This window comes from Bos indicus, chromosome 29 (genome assembly GCF_029378745.1).
Source record: "Bos indicus isolate NIAB-ARS_2022 breed Sahiwal x Tharparkar chromosome 29, NIAB-ARS_B.indTharparkar_mat_pri_1.0, whole genome shotgun sequence".
Lineage (NCBI taxonomy): Eukaryota > Metazoa > Chordata > Mammalia > Artiodactyla > Bovidae > Bos > Bos indicus.
In genome coordinates, this window is record NC_091788.1 from 40,788,728 (window position 1) to 40,812,257 (window position 23,530).

General features: G+C 48.3%; 2 protein-coding genes and 1 long non-coding RNA gene across 6 annotated transcripts in view; 1 reads left to right on the plus strand and 2 right to left on the minus strand.

Annotated features, from left to right (window-relative positions):
• Window positions 1-15,167, minus strand: part of FADS1 (fatty acid desaturase 1) — a 107,031-nt gene extending 91,864 nt beyond the window's left edge. Inside the window, exon 1 of the mRNA XM_019954808.2 lies at window positions 14,774-15,167. Coding sequence (XP_019810367.2) covers window positions 14,774-15,067 — 294 coding nt within the window. The 5' untranslated portion in view covers window positions 15,068-15,167. The remainder of the gene's footprint in view (window positions 1-14,773) is intronic.
• Window positions 1,354-5,454, minus strand: LOC139180785 (uncharacterized). Its single transcript, XR_011565035.1, has 2 exons — window positions 3,369-5,454; window positions 1,354-3,059 (listed from the first exon to the last, which is right to left on the minus strand). It is a non-coding gene; the product is annotated as an uncharacterized lncRNA (long non-coding RNA).
• Window positions 5,560-23,530, plus strand: part of FADS2 (fatty acid desaturase 2) — a 45,881-nt gene continuing 27,910 nt past the window's right edge. Inside the window, exon 1 of one of the 4 annotated variants that reach the window (XM_070783373.1) lies at window positions 5,560-5,589. In XM_070783373.1, coding sequence (XP_070639474.1) covers window positions 5,575-5,589 — 15 coding nt within the window. In that variant the 5' untranslated portion in view covers window positions 5,560-5,574. Of the gene's footprint in view, window positions 5,590-14,257; window positions 14,625-22,724; window positions 22,776-22,852; window positions 23,002-23,530 lie in introns of those variants that run through there. The other 3 variants (XM_019954811.2, XM_070783372.1, XM_070783374.1) reach the window with 3 other exon arrangements.

A 23,530-nucleotide genomic window follows, 5' to 3' on the forward strand; every position in this document is an offset into this window, starting at 1 on the left:
TGGCATTTGGTCCCACCACTTCATGGGAAATAGATGGGGAAACAGTGGAAACAGTGTCAGACTTTATTTTTCTGGGCTCCAAAATCACTACAGATGGTGACTGCAGCCATGAAATTAAAAGACGCTTACTCATTGGAAGGAAAGTTATGACCAACCTAGACAGCATATTCAAAAGCAGAGACATTACTTTGCCAACAAAGGTCTGTCTAGTCAAGGCTATGGTTTTCTCTGTGGTCATGTATGGATGTGAGAGTTGGACTGTGAAGAAGACCGAGCACCGAAGAATTGATGCTTTTGAACTGTGGTGTTGGAGAAGACTCTTGAGAGTCCCTTGGACTGCAAGGAGATCCAACCAGTCCATTCTGAAGGAGATCAGCCCTGGGATTTCTTTGGAAGGAATGATGCTAAAGCTGAAGCTCCAGTACTTTGGCCACCTCATGCGAAAAGTTGACTCATTGGAGAAGACTCTGATGCTGGGAGGGATTGGGGGCAGGAGGAGAAGGGGATGACAGAGGATGAGATGGCTGGATGGCATCACCGACTCGATGGACGGGAGTCTGAGTGAACTCCGGGAGTTGGTAATGGACAGGGAGGCCTGGCGTGCTGCGATTCATGGGGTTGCAAAGAGTGGGACACGACTGAGCGACTGATCTGATCTGATCTGATTGCTACCTGGACTCCGCCAGTCTGCTGCAGACTTCAGAGACTCCTGGTGAGGACAAGACGGAAAACCTCACTCACCAGTTCTGTGGGGACTGGTGTCATGGGCTCCATCCTTCCAGGCTCTGTCTTCCTGGGTAACCACCCCACTCTGCCCACCCTTTGACCCACTTGGCTGGCTGAGACGACCTCAGCTCCAAGCCACCCATGCTGGTCTGTTCGTCCCTGATAAAGTGCAAAGGTCACAAAGAGTTCCTCACAAGATCCCCAGGAGCTGTGGTCCTTGGTACTGCTGCGTGCCAGGGTAGGGTTCTGTGGGGCAGGAGCCATGGCAAGCTCATCCCTCTCCGAAATCACCCTAATTCCTCAAGGACCCTGTAGTCAGTTGGAAAACTGGGGATTTTCTCTAAGGGGACAGTCTCACCAGTCCATCCAAGTAGTGAGAGTAATGAATAATAGAGCAGGAGGAGGTAGGTAGGGCAAGGAAATGATGCCGCAGACTTCAGCCTTCTAAAATTCCCCCTTAGGGGAGTTCCCTAGTGGCCCCAAGGTTAGGACTCAGCGCTTTTGAAACTGTGCAACTCCGGTTGGGACTTCAACCCACAGTCTTTTAATTGCGATCACACTTCATTTCAGGACTTAGTGAAGCTCAGACTCTTGATGTCTCATCACAGAAAGAATTCAGTGAAAAAGTGATAGGTAAGATGTGGATTTATTCAGAGAGCATAGAGAGAAACACACACCACAGACAGAGTGAGGGTCATCTCAGAAGGTGTATGGGTTGTCAATTTTTATAGGGGTGGGTAATTTCATAACCTAATGACTGGGAAGCTTCGCTGGTAGCTCAGCTGGTAAAGAATCTGCCTGCAATGCAGGAGACCTAAGTTCTATCCCTGGGTTGGGAAGATCCCCTCCAGAAGGGAACGGCTATTTCCAACTGTTTTGAGTATGGGATGGAGATTTCCAGGAATTGGGCCACCTCTCCCTTTCTGACCTCTTATGGTTGGCCACAGAACACCATGACACTGGTGGGCATGTCATTCAGCATATGCTAATATATTACAATGAGAGTTTAATGAGGCTCAGGTCTACTGGAAGTCAACTCCTCTGCTATCTTGAACCTGGTTGGTTCTAACCAGTTTCTGTCATGTCATATGGCTACGTTACCTTGCCTCAGTGATAAAGAATCCACTTGCCAATGCAGGAGACATGAGTTCAGTCTCTGGGTCAGCAAAATCCCCCACAGAAGGATATGGCAACCCACTCTAGTGTTTTTGCTTGGAAAATCCCATGGACAGAGGAGCCTGGTGGGCTACAGCTCATGGGGTTGCAAAGAGTCAGACACTACTGAGTGACTAAACACCAAAGGCTATGTCATTCTTTTAAAGGTTGTGTCTGCCCCGTTCCCTTGTGTTTCACTTTCATTGTCATGGCCCTGGGTTCAGTCCCTGGTCACAGAACTAAGATCCCACACGCTGCGTGATGGGGCAAAAATAATAAAATAAAATAGAGTTCTCCCTTAGTGCAGACTCCCTCCCCTTCTCTCTGCTGGGATGCTGCAGTGCCTCTGAACGGATCTTACTTCTTGTAGGATGTCTCACCTATATTCCACCCCAGCTCCAACTTGTCCCCCAAAGTCTCTTTCTACATCATAGATCTGGTCCTCCTAGCACACTCCTGCTTTAGGAGTTTGCCTGCTTCCTCCATGATACAGTCTTGCCATCCTTCCAGCAGCATGCCAGGCTTTTCCCAGTTTGAATCCTACCCAGAGCAGTTCTCGGAAAAGGCGATGGCACCCCACTCCAATACTCTTGCCTGGAAAATCCCATGGATGGAGGAGCCTGGTAGGCTGCAGTCCATGGGATCGTGAAAAGTCAGACACGACTGAGTGACTTCCCTTTCGCTTTTCACTTTCATGCATTGGAGAAGGAGATGGCAAACCACTCCAGTGTTCTTGCCTGGAGAATCCCAGGGATGGGGGAGCCTGGTGGCTGCCGTCTATGGGGTCGCACAGAGTCAGACATGACTGAAGCGATTTAGCAGCAGCAGCAACAGCAGAGCAGTTCTTACCAGAACCCTCCTGGAGCCATTCCTCACTCTTCTTATATTCACTCATTCATTCGTGTCTTCATCAGATGATTTTCAGGGTCTACTCTGGGTAGTGGTTCCCAAGGATCTGCTGGGAGCCCCACCCCGTGGCCGATCCATCCTTCTTGCTCACCGCAAACATGCTGGCTGCCTTTTAGGGCTTCAGTACCTTCTCATATGCCCCTTTCTCAGCCTGTGAAGCTCCCCCATGAGATCACCCTGGGTCTTCCTTTCATTTAGCACTCCTTCCTCTGAGCTCCAGGACCTTTTTTACATTTTTCATTCATCTTCTCCATGTATTGTGTTAATCCCTGTTTCAAAAATCAACAATATTGGTTACTGTTTCAGTAAACTTTTTAAAAAATATATTTTAAAATTAATCTGTTTGTTTGACTAATTTGCAGCACTTGGGATCTTTCATTGCTGTATATGGACTCTAGGGTGCTTGGGTTTAGTTGCTCCGTGGCATGTGGGATCTTCCCAACCAGGGATTGAATCTGCATCCCCGGCATTGGCAGGTGGATTCTTAACCACTGGACCACCAAGGAAGTCCCAGCAAACCTTTAACAGGCATAAAAGTCAGTGTACTCTTCCCAAGTGTTTGCCTCATTCTCTCTTACCTTGTGACCAAGGCTTTAGGTGTGAATGTCTATGCCCAGTCTCCAATGCCAGAGAAGTCTCATTCTCACCATCTGGAACTGAGACCAGCATGACATGACATTGCTAGAGGCGGCTGACCACTGCAGGGATGGCATGCAAAGGACCCATTGTGGCTGCCCCGTTGCCCCGCCCTCCCACCTGTTGTCCAGAGTCATCTTCGTAGCCTCTCACTGCATCAAGCTGCACCCAGCAGTTTCTACAATGGTTCTTCCCACAGTCCATTAGGAGAGAGGCAGTGTGATGTCCATGCCACTTGTAACCGTGCATATTTGGCTGTTTCATCTTTCTTAAACTGCAGTCCCTCCATGTTTAAGTAGCTATAACAGTGTGGATCCTGACCACCTTACAGGGTTGGGATGAGATGCTAATGAGTGTGTGTGTGTGTTAGTCAGTCAGTCATGTCTGACTCTTTGCGACCCCATGGACTGTAGCCTGCCAGGTTCCTCTGTCCATCGAATTCTCCAGGCAAGAATACTGGAGTGGGTTGCCATTTCTTTCTCCAGGGAACACTCCTGATGCAGGGATTGAACCCAGGTCTCCTGCATTGGCAGGCAGATTCTTTACCATCTGAGGGTACCACAACTCAGGACTTGGAAATCACCCCATTGAAATATGAGGACCACTTGTTCACTCCTAACTCAGTCCCTAAGCTGTCTTCCCTTCTTCCCCATTCTTACTACTATGGGGGAGCAAAAGTTGCCACCCCAAAATATGTCTCTTTGGCTGATTATTTTAAGAAATTGCAGACATGGGAGAAGCTCTGAAAACTGAGTAGAAGTTACCCTTTGATAAGAGACATTCATGTGTATAAGGGAAATCTCCATTTATAAGGGTATCTCCCTCTGTGTTCTGGGAAGAGGACAATGACCTTACCTCTAGAAAGTCTTATCAGTGCAGAAGACTGAGAATTCAATCTGCTGAAAAATCTAACCTTTGTTCACTGTGCTTTTCCTGGTGACATCCCAAACTGATTCTCCACCACCACCACCTCTATTATTTATTTATTATTTTTTAGCTGCCACCCAGGGCAAGAAGGATCTTAGTTCCCAGGCCAGGGATCGAACATTCACCTTGCAGTGGAAGCACAAAGTCTTAACCACTGGATCACCTGGGAATTATCTTTTTTAAATTCTTTCCCCCCCAACTCCTTTTGTCCTCAGCTGAAGATGGTGTTTAAGGTGAGGGTTTCTGCCATTTTGGGGAGTTACTTATTCTTCCTGGGGATCTTCCACGTATACAAGAGGTGTTGCTGTTTTTTAGTTACTAAGTCATGTCCGACTCTTTGTGACCCCGGGGACTGTAGCCTGCCAGGTTCCCCTGTCCATGGGATTTCCCAGACAAAAGTACTGGTGTAAGTCACCATTTCCTTCTCCAGGGGATCTTCCCAACCCAGGAACTGAATCCACATCTCCTGCATTGACAGGCTGATTCTTTACCAGTGAGCGGCCAGGGAGCCCCACACAGGAGGTATACATGTTCTTAAGATTTTTTTGTTTGCTTTTCTCCTGTTAATCTGTCTTGCGTGCTTGCATGCTAAGTCGCTCCAGTCGTGTGTGACTCTTTGCAACCCTATGAACTGTAGCCTGCCTGGCTCCTCTGTCCATGGATTCTCCAGGCAAGAACACTGGAATGGGTTGCCATGCCCTCCTCTAGGGGATCTTCCCAACCCAGGAATCAAATCCACTTCTTTTATGTCTCCTGCATTGGCAGGTGAGTTCTTTACCACTAGCACCACCTGGGAAGCCCGTTAATCTGTCTTATGTGTGTGTTCATCACTGAGTCGTGTCCAGCTGTTTGCGACCCAATGAACTGTAGCCTGCCAGGTTCCTCTGTCCATCAAATTCTCCAACCAAGTATACCGGAGTGGGTTGCCATTTCCTTCTCCAGGGAATCCTCCTGACCCAGGGATTGAACCCAGGTCTCCTGGGTTCAATTGGCAGGCAGATTCTTTACTATCTGACCCACCAGGGTAATCTGTCCTACATCAGTTAAATTATTAGACTAGTCAAAGACCCTAGAAGGGTAAAAGAAAAAAATGCCTCCCCCGTAGTTTAATCTGTGTAATTGACTGTTGCAGCTGAGAGAACCTGGGGCCTCAGGCAAAAGCTGGCAGAAATTAAGAATTCTTATCACATCAGTCTCCTGGATCTCTGCCTGAAGGATCTGATGGAAATAAGAGAGGTGAGAGTCTTTTTCTTTGTGTAAATTTAGATTAGCAGGAGAAAATATCTGTGGAATTAGTTCCTTGGCGCTCCCGGATTTTGCTAAGAATGTTATGAGTTTTCTATTGACCCCCTTCTTTCCAGGGAGGGTTACTATTTTCTTTTGTCTCTGTCATCCATGTCCTGAGCGCTTGACTTTATGCCCAGTGAGAATGTTCTGTCAAGTCTCGTGCCAGCAGGGAGGTGCATGTACCAGTGTGCATCTCATGGACACCATATGAGCTATGGATCTAATCAGTCAGTTAGTCAGATGCTCAGGTAATGACCTGGCCTTGCAACTGGGCTCTCCGCAATCTCTCTGTTCAACCTTGCCAGCTCTTATGCGACTTTGTCCTAAGGTGTCCTTGTCCATAAGAGGCTTTTGTCTTGTCAACTTCTGTTGCTTTGTTAGTGCTAAAAAAAAAAAAATCCATGCCGGGATCACCTGCCGGGTGTCAAAGATTAACAGTTCCATAACTGAAGGCACGCGGCTCGCGATTGGGAAACTGGAGATACATTTTCACAACATCATTCTTACCGCCTGTAGCAACAAAGGGTTTTACTTCTTAGGCTGTCTTTGAGAGTGAACTTTCTGGATCGTGTGGTGGCTGCATGTTTTTCACTCTCTTGGGGACGCCTCTTGCAGGAAAGAAAGGAAGGCTCGAGAAGATGGTCATGTCTCAGGCAAGTCCCTGGGATGGCTGCCAAGTGTGGGTTCTTGGCTTTGCACAAGAAAGAACTCAAGAGCGAGTCATGGTAAAGCGAAAGAAGGTTCGTTGAGGGAGATACACATTCTGTAGACAGAGTGAGGGCCATCTCAGAAGGCGAGAGAGGCATCAGGGCACAGCTTTGTCACTTTTTATAAGGATGGGTAATTTCATAAGCTAAAGGATGGGAGGATTATTCCAACTATGTGGGGGAAGGGTTGGGGATTTCCAAGAATTGAGCCACAGCCCATTGTTTTGTTTTTTTTTTAGTTTGTATATTTAATCATTTCTCTCTTTTTTTTAACTTTTTTTTTTTTTGTATTGAGGTAAAGCCGATTAGGGCTTCCCAGGTGGCGCTAGTGGTAAAGAACCCGCCTGCCAATGCAGGAGACGTAAGAGGTGTGGGTTCTATCCCTAGGATGATCCCCTGGAGGAGGGCATGGTAACCCACTCCCATATTCTTGCCTGGAAAATCCCCATGGACAGAGGAGCATGGCGGGCTACAGTCCATGGGGTCACAAAGTCTGACATGACTGAAGTGACTTAGCACACCCAGCTAGACAGAATATGTGGGTTCCATTTCATTTGTGGCTAGGTTCCGACCCAGTTGCTGCCAGCCCTCAGAGAAATTATAGCCTAGAACTACCATGACCAAAGTGGGGAATATTCTGATTAGATAAGACCATTTAGGAAGTATACTTACAAGCAAGGGCTTCTGAAATCAAACAGTTAGAGGGATACCTATTTTAATTGGAATTTTATGTGGAAGCCTCCCAAAGTTTCCAAAATTGCCTCTTGAAAGATTTGTTGTAAAAGGCTAATAAAAAATAAAGATACAAGAGGTATCACAACAAAAGATTAGGACTTCCCCGGTGGTACAGTGGATTGGAATCTGCCTGCCAATGCAGGGGACATGGGTTTGATCCCAGGTCCAGGACGATTCCACGTGCTGCAGAGAGACTGAGACTGCATGCTGCAGCTGCTGAAGCCCATGCTCTGCAACAAGAGAAGCCACCGCAGTGAGAAGCTCGCAGACTACAATGAAGGGTAGCCCCTGCTCGCCACAGCTAGAGAAAACCCAAGTGCAGCAATGAAGACCCAGAACAACCAAAACTAAAATAACTAAATAAATTAAACAAACAAACAAACGTAAGAAATTTAAACTAAAAGATAATTTACAGAAGAAAAAAAAACAAAACCAACCATGAGATTAACTTAATTCCTACTGCTCTTCTCTGTCCTCCTTTGAGTGCTTATCCTAGTAATCCTTTGCCTGAATTCCCTTTCCACTCTGAAGAGACTATTAGACAATTAATTTTGAAAATAAAACCGCTTGAGATTGCAGACAGTCTTTCTTAGATACCTGTCACTTCTCGGTCAAAGGCCAAGCTAAGGGCCATAGTTAAAGAATGCCTTAAATGCACGAAGGATTCTCAAAAGTTTTTGTGGATTACCTCCTGAGATTAACAGTTCGATAACAGACAGAAAGAAAATCAGGTGAGAGGCCACCAGTCTGGCTGAACTCATGATAGCTGATATTCAGATCCAGCAGGAATTTTTCCTAGGTTAAATGGAGCCAGAGGAAAAGGAAAACACTCCAATGTACGCAGAATCAAGGAGATTCAAGAAAAGGAATTCTGACAAATACACATTTCTGATAAACTTAAGACCATAAAACTGAACTGGGTAAGAATGAACAGAACCCTAAGGAAAAACTGGATTCATAAAATTGCTAACAAAAGATCAAGAATTAATAATATGGACTTGAATAAACGGATAAGAATGATTATACTTTTTGTGACTTTGCTTTATTGCTTTGAGGCTCTTTAAGGTTTTGTCTTCTCACACTTCGTCCTCCCAGATGCTGCAGTGGTAAAGAATCTGCCTGCCTGGGGTTTTGCAAAAATTTGGGCACGAACGAGCATGCACGCACACAGTCACGCTCTCCACACTTAAGGAAACTTCTCTCTCTTAAGCTATCTATGACTCACAGTAATTTAGTAAAATATATCTTGTGAACAAAGGCGAAACATTTATGTCTTCTCTCTACCAGATTCCTCCAGAATTCAGAAACTCTTAGTTTCTAAGAATCTGTTCTCCTTATAATAGGACACAACGAGAAACATTGGTTATATTACCAATGTGATTATCCTAGTAATAAGGATGGAATGCCATGTTTGAGAGATGTGCAGAGACTCAGATTTGACAAAGAACTCAGGTTGACTTTATGGAGCCAATAAAGCCCCTTCACAAAGCTGGCCTGGCACCTTGCTTACAAGGTTACCAGCAAGCTTACCAGCAAGATGAATACGGCCTTCATCAGCCACTTCCTGGCAGGGGCAGGAATCTCATGATATTTGGGGGAACCTTAAAAATAGAGGACTCACTCAAATCTATAGGATTTGCAGGAGAGTCTGATGGTGTTGACCTAAAACAAAACAGTCAGTTATTTTACCAGCAAAATAGGTGTATATGGGAACAACAAAGAACTGCAATTTGGTACATACAACCTATGGCAAATCACAAGCAAATCTGAAGAAAGGGGAGAACTGATAGGGACAGAGTAGGATAATCAAATAGTTAGCTCAGAAATCCCATTAGGCAATTATAGAGGGAACTTTAGGGGGCTTTGGGAGACCTCAGTAAGTTAATGATCACTCAAGAAAACAGGTTTGCTTAATCATAAAACCATGAAACAGAGGCATGAGACATGCCTCAAAACAATAAAACAATGGTGGCATGAGACCCACATTCTACCCAGTGAGCTCAGTAAGTTAATGACCTCTATGACATGCTCTCTGCACACCAAAGAAACAATAATTTCTGGAAAGGTGACACTTCAAAGTGAAAGTTCCTCATTGTACTGAGACCTGAAATTATTTTTCCATAGTGCCATGACAGTCCCAGCTTGACCATGTAGGGATATGAAAACTCCACTGTCCAACCTGGAGGAGGAACTCATGATGGAATCGTGACGTCTACTCAAGAATGAAGAATAAAGTGGTCTTCCCGCCGCCCCCCCCCCCACCACACACTTTTCCTTTGATTATAAAACTGTAGCCCACTAAGTTCTCAGGGCACAGCATCCTCTCTCCTACCCACTTGTAAGCACCACAAGTGTCCTAATCTGATAAATCACTTCTTAGCTATCACTTTGCCTCTTGCTGAACGCCACCTAGCAGTTTCAAAATCATTCTTTGATAGAAGAGAAAGGGAAGGTGGGAGGGCTGGTATAAGCAAGGAGTCCATTGGAAGAAACAGGAAGTTTGAAATGTAGTGGCTTTTCATTGGCCGAGTTGTGACAGTCTCTCGTTGCCTGGGCTGTTGCAGGGCAAGGAGAAGTTCTTCCTTCCTCCTGCTGGGCCTTAAGTAGTAACCTTCTTCTGCTGGAGATGCAAAGTGCAAGTGGCTCAGTCCTGTCTGACTGGCAACCCCATGGACTATACAAAGTACTTTGTATCGGGTTTGCAATTGACATTGAATGGTGGGGCATGAGAGCTCCCTCTTCTGACCTCCCAACTCCATCTTAAATGAGGTTTCTGTTAATTAATTTTCACAATGGCTGGTCCTTGACTTGGCTTCTTGACCTCAAGAAGCTGTGAAAATTTCACTCTGAAGATTCCTTATGTAAAGTTCCCTCAAACCAGATTTTAGACAGCCTACATGATCAATCACTATTCTTGCTGCACTTATGTAGATGATCTGGCCAAGTCTGATGAGGCTATACTTCCTTTGCAAACAAATTGGTCTTAATTTGTCTATCTTTGGTAGAAATTAAGGTGATTTTAAGATGGCTTAAAACGCAACATTCCAAAAACTAAGATCATGGCATCCAGTCCCATCACTTCATGCAAGATAAATGAGGAAAAAGCAGTAACAGTGACAGCTTTTATTTTGGGGGGCTGCAAAATCACTGTGGATGGTGACTGCAGCCATGAAATTAAAAGACAATTGCTCCTTGGAAGAAAAGCAATGTCAAACCTAGACATCATCTTAAAAAGGAGAGACATTACTTTGCCGACAAAGGTCCGTATAACTATGGTTTTTCCAGTAGTCTTGTATGGATGTAAGAGTTGGACCATAAAGAAGGCTGAGTGCCAAAGAATTGATGCTTTTGAACTGTGGTGCTAGAGAAGACTCTTGAGAGTCCCTTGGACAGCAAAGAGATCAAACCAGTCAATCCTAAAGGAAATCAACCTTGAATATTCATTGGAAAGACTGATACTGAAGCTCCAATACTTTGGCCACCTGATGCGAGGGGCCGACTCATTGGAAAAGACCCTGATGTTGGGAAAGATTGAGGACAGAAGAGGGGGCAACAGAGGATGAGATGACTGGATGGCATCACCAACTCAATGGATACGGATTTGAACAAACTCCAGGAGATGGTGAAGGACAGGGAAGCCTGGCGTGCTACAGTCCAAGGGGTTGCAAAGAGTCGGACACAGCTTAGTGACTGAACAGGGTGATTTTAAAGAGAAAAATTGCTTCAATAGCACACCTTTGTAGATATCAGACTCTAGTGCTGTTCATTGTCTTTGAGATTTTGTTATTTACTTGTGAACTGAACTGGATCCTGAATTCTACTAGTTTCCTTCAATATCTGGTTATGATGTTCCAAACTAAACTTTCCAATTTTCTCCCACCCTTCTAACTTGGAATCACTAAGAACAAAAGCTGCTCTTTTCCTCGAAGCCCTACAGACTGAATGACTTGATATAAACTTCAGAGAAATTGCCACAATAGCTCATATTTAGACAATCTTCTTTGTGTTTGTTGTCTGGGCCATTCAGAAAAATTTGATGGGCTACCAGTATGCCTGATGATATCATCAGACATTCAAACTGCGAATCAGGAGCATCTGATTGCCACCACTTGCCCTCCATCTGAAGATGCTTTAAGCCTGACATCTAGAACTGACATCAGCTCTCACTGGATGCTCTCAGGACTCAGACACTGGGTTACAACTTGCTCCAATCATTCACTTTGTTTCCTTAGAAGTTCCTCTTAAGACTCACAAACTTGGAGAACGAACGTATGGTTGCTTGTACACGATGCTGGATTTAAAATGGATAACCAGCAAGGACCTCCTGTATAGCACACGGACTCTACTCAGTGTTACGTGGCAGCCTAGACGGGAGAGGAGTTTGGGGAGAATGGATACATATACGTGTGTGGCTGAGTCCCTCACTTGAGACTATCACAACATTGTTAATCGTCTATACCCCAACACAAAATTAAAAGTTAAAAAAGAAAAAGAAATTCCTCTTATTAAATACCTGATTTCCTGTACAATATAGAGCTAACTTTGGGGACCCAGTTCCATCACTTACCTCCTGAAATGAGGTATGTAACTCTAACTGAACTGACCTATTCTCACCATTGGGAAACTGGTTCAATGTGGTACGGACCAATCTATCAACTTAGTTTCTGGGCTGTGAGACATCTTGGAAAATTTTCAAAGGAATTTTCTGCTATACGGGAACAAAATTTGCCACCACAGAATTTAACTCTTTGGCATAGGGCTATTTCAGGCTGATTACTTTTAAGAAACTGCAGACCATGAGAAACTCTGAAAACTGAGTAGAAGTTACCCTTTTGTAAGAGGCATTCACATGTACAGGGGAAATCTCCATCTGTAAGGTATCTCCCTCAGTGTACCAGGAAGAGGAAGATGACCTTATTTCTAGAAACACTTACCAGTGCAGAGTTCACTTAAGTTCAGTCACTCAGTCGTGTCTAACTCTTTGCAGCTCCATGGACCACAGCACACCAGGCCTCCCTGTTCATCAACAACTCCCGAAGTTGACTCAAACTCATGTCCAGTGCAGAAGATAAAACCTCAGATCCGCACAAAACCTAACCTTGTTTACTGTGCTTTCCCTGGTGACCTTCCATAGGTCTCCACCCCCAGCATTTTTGTTTGTTGTTTTAAATATTTATTTTTATTTATTTATTTGGCTGGGCAGGGACTTAGCTGTGGCATGTGAACTCTTCGCTTTGGCATGTGGGATCCAGACCAGGGATGGAATCTGGCCCCCTTCATGGAAGAGCGGAGTCTTAGCCACTGGACCACCAGGGAAATCCTACATCTTCTGCTTTAAATACATATGTATTTACTTTTGGCTGCACTGGCTCTTTGGTTGTTACTCATGAGCTTTCTCTAGTTGTGGCAAGTGGGGGCCACCCCTCCTTCTAGTGTGCCAGCTTTTCACCGCAGTGCCTTTTCTTGTTGCAGAGCACCTGCCCTGGGCACCAGGGTTTCAATACTTGCGGCACACAGGCTTAGTCGCTCTGAGGCATGTGGGATCTTCCCCAACCAGGAATCAAACCAGTGTTCCCTGCATTGGCAGGTGGATTCTTAACCACTGGACCACCAGAGAAGTCCCACATCTCTTGTTTTTTTTAACTGAAGATGATATTTAGGGCGAAGAGCTTCCACTCTGCCATTTTCAGGGAGATACTCAGCTTTTCTGAGTATCTCACATGTATACTGGAGGTCTCACATATATACTGGAGGTGTGAAAAATGGAAGTGTTAGTCTCTCAGTCCTGTCTGACTCTTTGTGACCCCATGGACTGTGGCCCACCAGACTCCTCGGTCCATGGAATTCTCTAGGCAATAATACTGGAGTGGGTTGCCATTTCTTTCTCCTGGGGATCTCCCCAGACCCAGGGATCAGAACTGGGTCTCCTGCATTGCAGGCAAATTCTTTATCATCTGAGCCTTCAGGGAAGCCCTACAGGAGGTATACATATTATTAAATGTTTGTTTTTCTCCTGATAATATCTTATATCATTTTAATTATTAGACTAGGCAAAAACCTGGGAGGGTAGAGGAATTCAGCTTTCTAAGCCAGGCAATCCTTTCCCTAGGGCAATAATCCCAAGCAGCTCGGTCCATTAGCGCTGGGGGCCTGCATAGGTCTATTCTTTTGATATCCGCATCTTTATCTCCCGGAGTCTGTATAACAACACTGAACAGTTCATCGTATGAGGTCCTGTATTGTTTCCATAGTATGTCTTCCCAATTGCGAGATTTCTGAGTTCAGGGCCAGAACCAAGTCCTCGCGTCCCTACTCTCCCCACCACTGCGTCCCCCTCCGTCCTCTCCCCACCACGGCGCCGAACACAAGGAAGCACATCAGAGGTTCCACAATTCTTTTCTAAGATCCACTGATTACAGGCTTTGGAGCCCTGAGCAGCCGCAGGCTGGCGTTCCCCCAGGGAGGCTGCAGGAGGGCGCCAGTGTGGACAGCGAGCACAATGTGGAGATACTGGAGTCCCGATTCCAGCGGGTTAGGGGAGGGCGTCACCTAACCAGGCTGGTCCCAGTGGAAATAGCCAGCCCGGCGGCTTGGCCGCGCCTGCGCGCCCGCCAGCCCGGCCTCGGGCTGGTCCCCACCGCAAAGCGCGCGGAGCCGCGCGGCCCTCTTTGTGCGGGCATCAGGTGCACACCCGGGAGCGAAGGTCGCCGGCGTGCGCGTCAGCGTCCGGAACCCCAACCGCCGCCCCCTCTTGCCTGCAAGGCTCCCCTGGGATCTCCTCGGGCGCCCCGGGCTGGAGTGGGGGGAGGGAGGAGTTCGGACACGTAACCGGCCTCCCGGCCCCTCTGGACTCCTCGTGGCCGGGCAGGCGGGGGAGCCGGGAACCGCTGCCCCAGCCCGCTGGCCTTCGAAAGATCCTCCTGGGCCAATGGCAGGAGGGGCGACGCGCCCGGATTGGTGCAGGCGCTCTGCTGATCACTGTGGAAACCCAGGCGGAGGGGAACGCGGGAGGATGCGGAGCCCCGGGCGGGGGGAGCCGGAGGGGCGGGCAGAGGAGGTTTCGAGGCCCTGAGCTACCCAGGAGTTTTGCAGGCAAAAGTCCACTGCAAGCTGGGGGTAGGGGGTGGGGAGGGGGGCGGAGGGAGGGCTGGAGGGAGGGGACCGCTTGGGGGCACTTGGAAGCGGAGAGGAAGGCAAGGATACTCCGGAGCCGAGGCCAGGAGGCTGGGGGAGGGGACGTCGTGGGAGGAGGAGGAGGAGAAGACAAAAGCCGAAAGGAGAAGGGCCCGGACAGCACTCACCGCAGTGCACTGGGCCACCCGGTCAGCAGGCAGCATGGGGAAGGGGGGAAACCAGGACGAGGGGGCCACCGAGCTTGAGGCGCCGATGCCTACCTTCCGCTGGGAGGAGATTCAGAAGCACAACCTGCGCACCGACAAGTGGCTGGTCATCGATCGCAAGGTCTACAACATCACTAAATGGTCCAGCCGGCACCCCGGGGGCCAGCGGGTCATCGGGCACTATGCCGGGGAAGATGCTACGGTAAGGGCCTGGGGCCTCTCCCGCCACCCTTCTCCGCTGCAGGAGGGAGGCAGGAGCCGTGGGTCCCAGGGCGTCAGACAAGACCTCCAGCGCCGAATGGAGCTTGGGGGGCCGTCCCGGAGGGAAGGAAAAGTGTCTACGGCGCTCACCTCCCGCTCCGAATCCTCGTTCCGTGGCGCAGTTGGGTCAGCGTGCCGTGGGGGTCGGATTTTGGAGCCCGGGAGGCAGATCCGAGCGGTGGAGATCCGTGCAGGATCTATCGCGCGCGCTTGGACCCTTGCGTCCGTTCCTTCCTCCGGGTTCATCCGGAGCCCGAGACCCCCAGAGCGGGGCGCCGGGACCCTGGGACTTTGGCGCCCCCAGCGTGGAAGATGGCCGCCCCTGGGCCCAGCGGAGAGGAGCGGGAGAGGAGCCAGGTGTAGGACTCGGCGCGCGTCCCCCATTCTCCGGCCAGACAAGGGGGCGGGGAAGGAAAGCTAGTCCTCGGCCAGGTCTCGCTCCTGCTGGAATTCCAGTCTCAGACGGTCCGCAATGGCTGCCTCGGAGACCCCGCCTGGTAGCTGCTGTTCCCACGCTTTCAGAGACTACCGAGACCCCCCCCTCCCCGCCCCCACCTCCCGCAGAGATCGGCGTTCTTGAAGGGGAGGGAGGAGGCGGTGCTGATGGAAAACTAGTAGAAAGAAAAAGGGCTGGAGATTGCAAAGCCCAGGTGGAGGGGGCCTTGGGACGGGACGATATAGCAGCACTAGGCTGGCTTGGGCAACAGGTCCGGCTGCACCCGAGGTTACTGTGGGACTTCAGCTCAATGGTCCTGTGTTCCCAAATCCTGCCAAGAATGCCCTTCCTTCATCCTGCCCTGGGAGAGGTAGGGGCGCCCTAGGATCTTCCCGGAGCCAAGGCTGCCCATCTCACCCTCAACTTTAGGCACCAAACCTGCAGCTTTGTGACTGCACAGCACCCCCACCTCCTCCTGAACTCAGAGAGGCAGGGAGGAAAGAAAGGGACCACCCTTGGTGGCAGTGAGCCGGAAGCAGAGGTGTGACAGCGCGGAGAACTTGGGAGAGGTGACTAGGGAGGGATCAACTTGACATAGCTCATCCCACCTGGAGGTCTGGCATGCTGACCTGTTTGGGCTTTTGCTGTTCAAGCTCTATGGGCCTGTCAGTGGGTGGGGTTCTACATCTCCCTACCTCTTCTATCTCTTTGGGACAGGCAGAGTCAAAGGATGGGGCAGGTCAGACAGCTATAATCTAAGCTGTTACTTGGCCCCTTGCTTTGACCAGCAGAGGGTCAGTGATAGCTTTTGGCCCCATACCATTTTACTTGCTTGTGAACTTGGCTTAAGCCCTTGGGGCTGTGAAAGTGATCGTGACTTAAGTGGGTATAAGATTTTTAAGTACCATCAGTTTATTATTTCATTGGGACCTTTATACAACCCTGTGAGGAGGTGGCATAAGAGGAGTTCCCAAGTAAAGACTTGACTCTTGGTTGGAGTCTTGCCATGACTTCATTAATAAGTTCTGAAGGTTCCTGCCCATGGTTGAGCCTTCATTGAAAAGTTTCCTAGAAAAGTCAAAAGCCCGTGGATTGGTCTGGTGGATTGGTCTGTTTATTCCATTGTTGTTCTTTAGTTGCTCAGTTGTGTCCAACTCTTCTGCAACCCCATGGACTGTAGCCCGCCAGGCTCCTCTGTCCGTGAAATTCTCCAGGCAAGAATACTGGAGTGGGTTGCCATTTCCTTCTCCAGGGAATCTTCGCCACCCAGGGATCAAACCTGGGTCTCCCGCATCACAGGCAGATTCTTTACTGTCTGAGCCACCAGGGAGAGGGAAGCCCATTTATTCCATAGTGTTAAATAAATATATTTTCCTAGGTTGGCAAGGCATTTCATAAACTGCAAGCATTAGATAAATGCAATGGAGTATTATTTACTGCAACATACCAAGTCTAAGCTTGTACTGCTCACTGTATGACAGGCCAGTAGTCAAGAGACAGTTGTTGTGGCAAGGAATAAGAACTTTATACCTAAGGCCACCAAACTGAGAAGAGAGTGGGCTCCTGCCCCAAAGACCCATCTTGCCTGAGTTAGAATTCAGGATCCTTTTATACTTAAAGGGGAAGGAGTAAAGTCGAACAGTTCTGGTTTCCATTAGCCTCATGAGGGGATGTGTTAGTGTCTTCCTCCCTGCAGTCATTCACAGGTTTGGTCAGGAGGTTTTCTGGGAGCTAAACAAAGGTATTAATATTTTAGCTCAATGTTCATTACCTGGGAAGCAGTTTCCCAGAAATGAGCCATTATGTATAATTTAAGTTTATAGGCAAACATCCCTTTAGAGATTAACTTGTAATAGACTACAGACAAGGTTCTAACATATTACGTTATCAGAGAAGTGAGTGTAAGAGTGAGGATTATGTAACAGCTGGAATGTAAAGTAAACAAAGAGGAATTTGGAGGAAACTTTTTAAAATCTATGCCAGGTCTATTTGGTGTAGCAAGACACAGAATCGCTATGCCCAGAGCTTACTGCCTTGTGAGATAAAACTTTTGGGGCATGAAATGCATTAATCTTGTTAAATAATGGTGGAGTGAGCAACTGGATTTTCTCTCTCTCTCCCCCCATCTCTCTCTCTCCCTCCCCATCTCTCTTTTGCTTGGGACCACAATTGAAAAAGACCACACAGGAAGTCTGGTGTCTCTGGAGAGGGGACTCCAGGGACACGGGAACAGGCTGGGAATGGAGAGACTACTTTCTGGCTGTTGAACAAGTGGCTTTGCTCTTGGGCATGGACTTCCTCAGAGTGGGGGCAATGAGAGTATTTACAGTCTTGTAAAGTTTGGGAAGGGTTGATGGGTAGATAGAGGTCAGCTTCCTGGGAGCACTCGAATGCACTGTTCTGAGCCAATCTAGATGCAGTAGAATCCTCACCGGAGGCTGGCAGTCAAGGAAGCCAGATAATCTGGGGCCTCAACAGGGGATTTTCCTGTTACCGAAGAGCAAGAACAAGCAGTTGTCATTTGGTCCTTCTGCTTTCAAGCGTAAAAAATGAAACTACATTTTTACAGCTCACAAGGCACAATTGTACAGATCAGGCCTGTAGTGAGTAGCTCTCATTGATGCTGGGTTTAAAAACCTTGCTATCTTGGCAGCGTACCTGCTAAGTCGCTTCAGACTCTTTGTGACCCTATGGAGCTTCTCAGACTCCTCTGTCCGTGGAATTCTCCAGGCAAGGATACTGGAGTGGGTTGCCATGCCCTTCTCTAGGAGATCTTTCCAACCTGGGGATCAAACCCATATCTCTTAACATCTCCTGCACTGAGAGGCGAGTTCTTTACCACTAGCACCACCTGGGAAGCCCCTCTTGGCAAAGTGAAGTCGCTCAGTCGTGTCTGACTCTTTGAAACCCCATGGACTGCAGCCTACCAGGCTCCTCTGCCCATGGGATTTTCCAGGCAAGAGTACTGGAGTGGGCTCCCATTTCCTTCTCCAGGGGATCTTCCCAACCCAGGGATCAAACCCAGGTCTCCTGCATTGCAGACAGTCGCTTTACCATCTGAGCCACCAGGGAAGCACCTCTTGGCAGCACTCAGACCACTATCAGGATCTACCATCAGGGAGACCTCCTAGCCCATCTTCCCTTCCCGCCTCCTCTACTCCTTCCTGTTTTCACCTTGGGTTTCTTCCCTTCTAGTCCTCTGGCTCTTCTCCAGTCTTTGTCTTGCTGTGGGCAAAGGGAGCCCTTGCCTGTGTCCCAGGGCGTCTTTCCTCTTTCAGAGGCAGAGTCCACCGCTGCAGAACTTTTTTTTTTTTTTTTCCTATTGAAGTATAGTTAATTTACAGTGTTGTGTCAGTTTCAAATGTACAGCAAAGTGATTCAGTTATATACATACATACAGATTTCAGACTTTTTCAGATTCTATTACAAGATATCGCATATAGTTCCCTGTGCTATACAGTAATGCCCTCGTTGTTTATCTATTTTATATATAGTAGTGTGTATGTGTTAATCCCAAACTCTTAATTCATCTCAAACCTCCTTCCCACCCTCCATCCAGAACTTTTCATGTTTAACAAAGACTCATCATACATTTTCGGGCTTCCCTGATGGCTCAGCAGGTGAAGAATCTGCCTGCAATGCAGGAGATGCGAGTTCAGTCCCCAGGTCAGGAAGATTCCCCTGGAGGAGGAAATGCAACCCACTCCAGTATTCTTGCTTGGAAAATCCCATGGACAGAGGAAGCTGGTGGGCTGCAGTCCATGGGGTAAAGAATCAGACACAACTAAGCATGCTCTTACAGTTACTCATCACACATTTTCCCCAGCATCTCTGTAGCCCCAAGTTGGTCCTGGGCACAAAGGTGAATATCTAAAAGGTAGTGAGTGCACCTGCTGGATTTACTTCTCTCCTTTCAAACGGAGACTTGAATCTGGAACTTTTACCTCTAGACCCCAGCTGCCCCACCTCTGTGCATTGTCACAGTGACTTCCTGCCCTGTCTGCATCCATCGCCTCTGGGAACCCAGGGAAGGTGAGAAGAGGTCAAGATTCATTCCTCTTTTCATTTCTCCTAAGCTGTTCTTGGGAAAAGGCGACAGCTTGAAAATGGAATGAATCTCTGGCCTCCTCAAGTCAGGATGCTGCAGGTTTGAAAGGCAGAGGACCTGGGTTTGAGTCCTAGCTTTAGGAATCCTAGGCAAGGCACTTAACCCTGAACTTCACTTTCCAGGTCTATGAAATGGGAAGGTTATTTATTATCAGGCTTACATTGGCTGTGGGTGAGTCACTCTTTAAATTTCAGAACACTCTACTGGTGTGCAGGGTCATTACTGTGGGACCCTTAGCCTCCTGCACATGGGTATATAGGTTCCCAGCATGCATAATAGTTCAGTTCAGTCACTCAGTTCTGTCCTACTCTTTGCAACCCATGGACTGCAGCACACCAGGCTTCCCTGTCCATCACCAACTCCCAGAGCTTGCTCAAACTCATGTCCAACGAGTTGGTGATACCATCCAACTGAAACCGTTTACCTCAGATTGGGACTTGAACCCACATGGCTGGGACTCGAAACCAGCCAAAACCCAGCTTGGGACTTCAGCCCACATGGCTGGGACTCAAACCTAGCCAAAATCCAGTTTGGAACTTGAACCCATGTGGCTGGAACTCGAAACCAGCCAAAACCCTGCTTGGAACTTGAAACAGCCAAAACCCATGGTACCTGGTTTCAGGACATAATGAAGCTTAGGTTCTTGATGTCTCATCACAGAAAGAATTCGGTGAGAGAGAAAGTGATAGGTAAGAAGTGGATTTATTCAGATATAGAGAGAAGCACACTCCACAGACAGAGTGTGGGCCATCACAGAGGGCGAATGCGGCTGCAAAATTTGATATGGTTAGTTTTTATAGGCTGGGTAATTTCATATGCTAATGAGTGGGAGGATTATTCCAGCTATTTTGCGGGAAGGGCTGGAGATTTCCAGGATTTGGGCCACCTCCCTCTCCTTGGTCTTTTAACAGCGCTGTGGAACTGTCATGGCACCTCTGGGTGTGTCATTTCACTTGTTAATTGAGGATTAAGATCTAGTCTTGTCTGTCACTTTGGTCCCATTTGATTCTAATTGGTTTATGTTGTGTCCTTGGGCTATGTCATTCTTTTAAAAGTTGTGCCCTGCCCCTTTCCCTCCTGTTACACAACGTCTCATCCTCTGTCGTCTTGTCTCCTCCTCCCTTTAATCTTTCCCAGCATCAGGGTCTTTTCCAATGAGTTGGTTCTTTGCATCAGGTAGCCAAAGTATTGGAGTTTCAGCTTCAGCATCAGTCCTTCCAATGAATATTCATTCCGATGAATATTCAGAACTGATTTTCTTTAGGATTGACTGGTGTGATCTCCTTGCTGTCCAAGGGACTCTCAAGAGTCTTCTCCAACACCACAGTTCAAAAGCATCAATTCTTCGGCTCTCAGTTTTCCTTATGGTCCAACTCTCACATCCATCCCCCATTACTGGAAAAACCATAGCTTTGACTATACGGACCTTTGTCGGTAAAATAATGTATCTGCTTTTTAATATGCTGTCTAGGTTTGTCATGGGCTTCCCTCGTGGCTCAGTTGGTAAAAAGAATCCGCCTGCAATGTGGGAGACCTGGGTTCAATCCCTGGGTTGGGAAGATCCCCTGGAGAAGGGAAAGGCTACCCACTCCAGTATTCTGGCCTAGAGAATTCCATGGACTGTACAGTCCATAGGATCGCAAAGAGTCGGACTCGGCTGCATGACTTTCACTACACTACTACTACTACTAGGTTTGCCATAGCTTTCCTTCCAAGGAGCAAGTGTCTTTTCATTCCATGGCTGCAGTCACCATCTGCAGTGATTTTGGAGCCCAAGAAAATAAAGTCTGTCACTCTTTCCATTGTTTCCCCACCTATTTGCTCTTTCACTTTCATCAAGAGGCTCTTTAGTTCTCTTTGCTTTTTGAATAATAGTGGTGTCATCTGCATATCTGAGGTTATTGATATTTCTCCCAGCAAGTCATGATTCTAGCTTGTGCTTCATCCAGCCCGGCATTTCATATGATGTACTCTGCATGTAAGTTGAATAAGCAAGGTGACAACATACAGCCTTTACGTACTCCTTTCCCAATTTGGAACCAGTCCGCATAGTAGGGAGTTCAGTAAACCAGAAAAGAAGAAGCAGGAAGCAGAGGAAACTTGGTGACCTCTTTGTTGCCAAAGGTAAAAGATATTTATATGAAATCCCTCTGGTGTCTGTGCCTCTTGAAGACAGCTCCACCCCCTCAGCTAGATCTTTGTGGGAGCAGTCCACTTCCTGCTGGCTGTAGCCTCTGGGAGGTCTGGTACCCAGCCCTAGCATTGCTGATATGTTCAGCATTTTACTGAGATGTGTTCCCTTGCTGTAATCCCTTCATGCCTGGGTTGCCTGTGCCTGGCATCAGCAGGGACCCTCTCGTCAGGAGCCCTCTGGCCACAGAACACTGCGGGGTGGGGCCCCCCACCCCAGCCTCCATTGCTTCTTTCCCTTGGAGGGGACATGGTACAGGGGCTTCCCACCCTGCCCTCATCCTGCTTAAATCTCCCCACTGTGGAAAGGAAGTCAGCATCCTTGGATCCAGCTGAGAACAAAGGGTCCCTCCTCTGCATCTCCCTCTGTAATCCCTTGTTCTGCAGAATCCTTGTGCCTAGGGCCACTGCTGGCAGTGTTGTCTGCCCTGAGTTTGCTTCTCCTGAGCTTCCCCAGTCCCTGGCCATGTGCCCAGAAGTGGGAAGCTGGATTAGAGATTCACCTTGCTCTGCAGAGGTGGGAGGCTTCCCAGAATTCACCAGCCAGTGCAGGAGACGTGAGAGACGCAGGTTCGAGATCTGAGTCTGGAAGATCCCCTGGAGTAGGAAATGGCAACGCACTCCAGTATTCTTGCCTGGAAAAATCCCATGGACAGAAGAAGAGCCTGGCGGACTACAATCTATAGTCTTGCAAAGAGCTGGACACCACTGAGCACACACACACAGCATGCCGCAGAGGTGGACACAGCCAGAAATAAGACGTGACACCTGGTGGTCAGTGCAGGAGGAGCTGTGAGTTCTGCTCAGCACATGGTGGCTGGACAGGGAGGATCTCTTCATGCAGAAAGGGCTGGCGTGGGAAACGGGAGATGGTGGAAGCAGGAACTGGTGAAGGTCTTTCATTGGGGAATCTGGGTGTTTTGGTCCTTTATCTACAACGTAACCTCCCTAGCATCTAATACACACATCTACCCTCCTGGGGGTAAGTCTGCCACCCAACCACTGGCCACTCCCTCCCCTTCACCTGCGTCCCTGGCCTTCCTGGAAAGTCTTTGGTTCCAGTCTCCCTGTCAGATGAGGATAAAGCTTGTTTTCAGTTCTTGTTCCAAAGTCAACACGTGGATTGGCCTGTACTACCTTGCCCCTTGGCCTACCTCGTGTGAGCCAGATGCTTTAACGGAGCAGCTGCTGGGAGCCCCCTGCAACCTTGTGAGGCGCACCTGTGACACTTGCAAGGGGACACACAAAAAGGCAACTTTCAGGAGGAAGAAGCTCATGCTGATCGAGGCCTTTGTATGAACAGGGCTTCCCTGGTGGCTCAGATGGTTAAGAATCTGCCTGCAACGCAGGAGATCCAGGTTCGGTCCTTGGGTCAGGAAGACTGCCTGGAGGAGGAAATGGCAACCCACTCCAGTATTCTTGCCTAGGGAATCCCATGGACACAGGAGCCTGTCAGGCTGCAGTCTACGGGGTCGCAAAAGGATCAGACGCGACTGAGCGACTAAACAACAACTGCCACTTGAATGTCACCTTCCCAGGCTCCAGTGCCTTGATCTGTAAAGTGGGGCTTCAGGCTTCAGGGAGGTAAGGGAGACCACTTTCCTTTCTCCCCACCTGGCACGTTGTGGTCCTTCCTCTCCTTTGGCCTCTAGAGATGGCCCAGGGGTGGCCTCGGTCAGGACAGGAGTCTTATCTGCTCCTCCAGGTTCCTCAGCCGAGGCTGGGAGATGTGACCTGGACCTGGTCGGGGGAGGCAGTGGGTGCTGGGTAAGAGGCGATGGCTTGGCAGAGTAGAGATTGTTTCATTATTATCAGCCGTTGTTCGTCAGGAAACCGCCATACCGAGAACTTCCCCTTTGCTTCTCAAAAGCTGTGGTGTCATTTGAGGTGAAGCAGTGACAGGGTCTTTCTCAGCTCTGACTTTGGAAGGCTGTGCTCACTGCAGGCTGGCTTCCCGGTGTCTCAGGGGTAAAGCATCTGCCTGCAGTGCAGGAGCTGCCCGGGATGCAGGTTCGATCCCAGGGTTGAGAAGATCCCTGGAGGAGGGCATGGCAACCCACTCCAGTATTCTTGCCTGGAGAATTCCATGGACAGAGGAGCCTGGTGGGCTGCA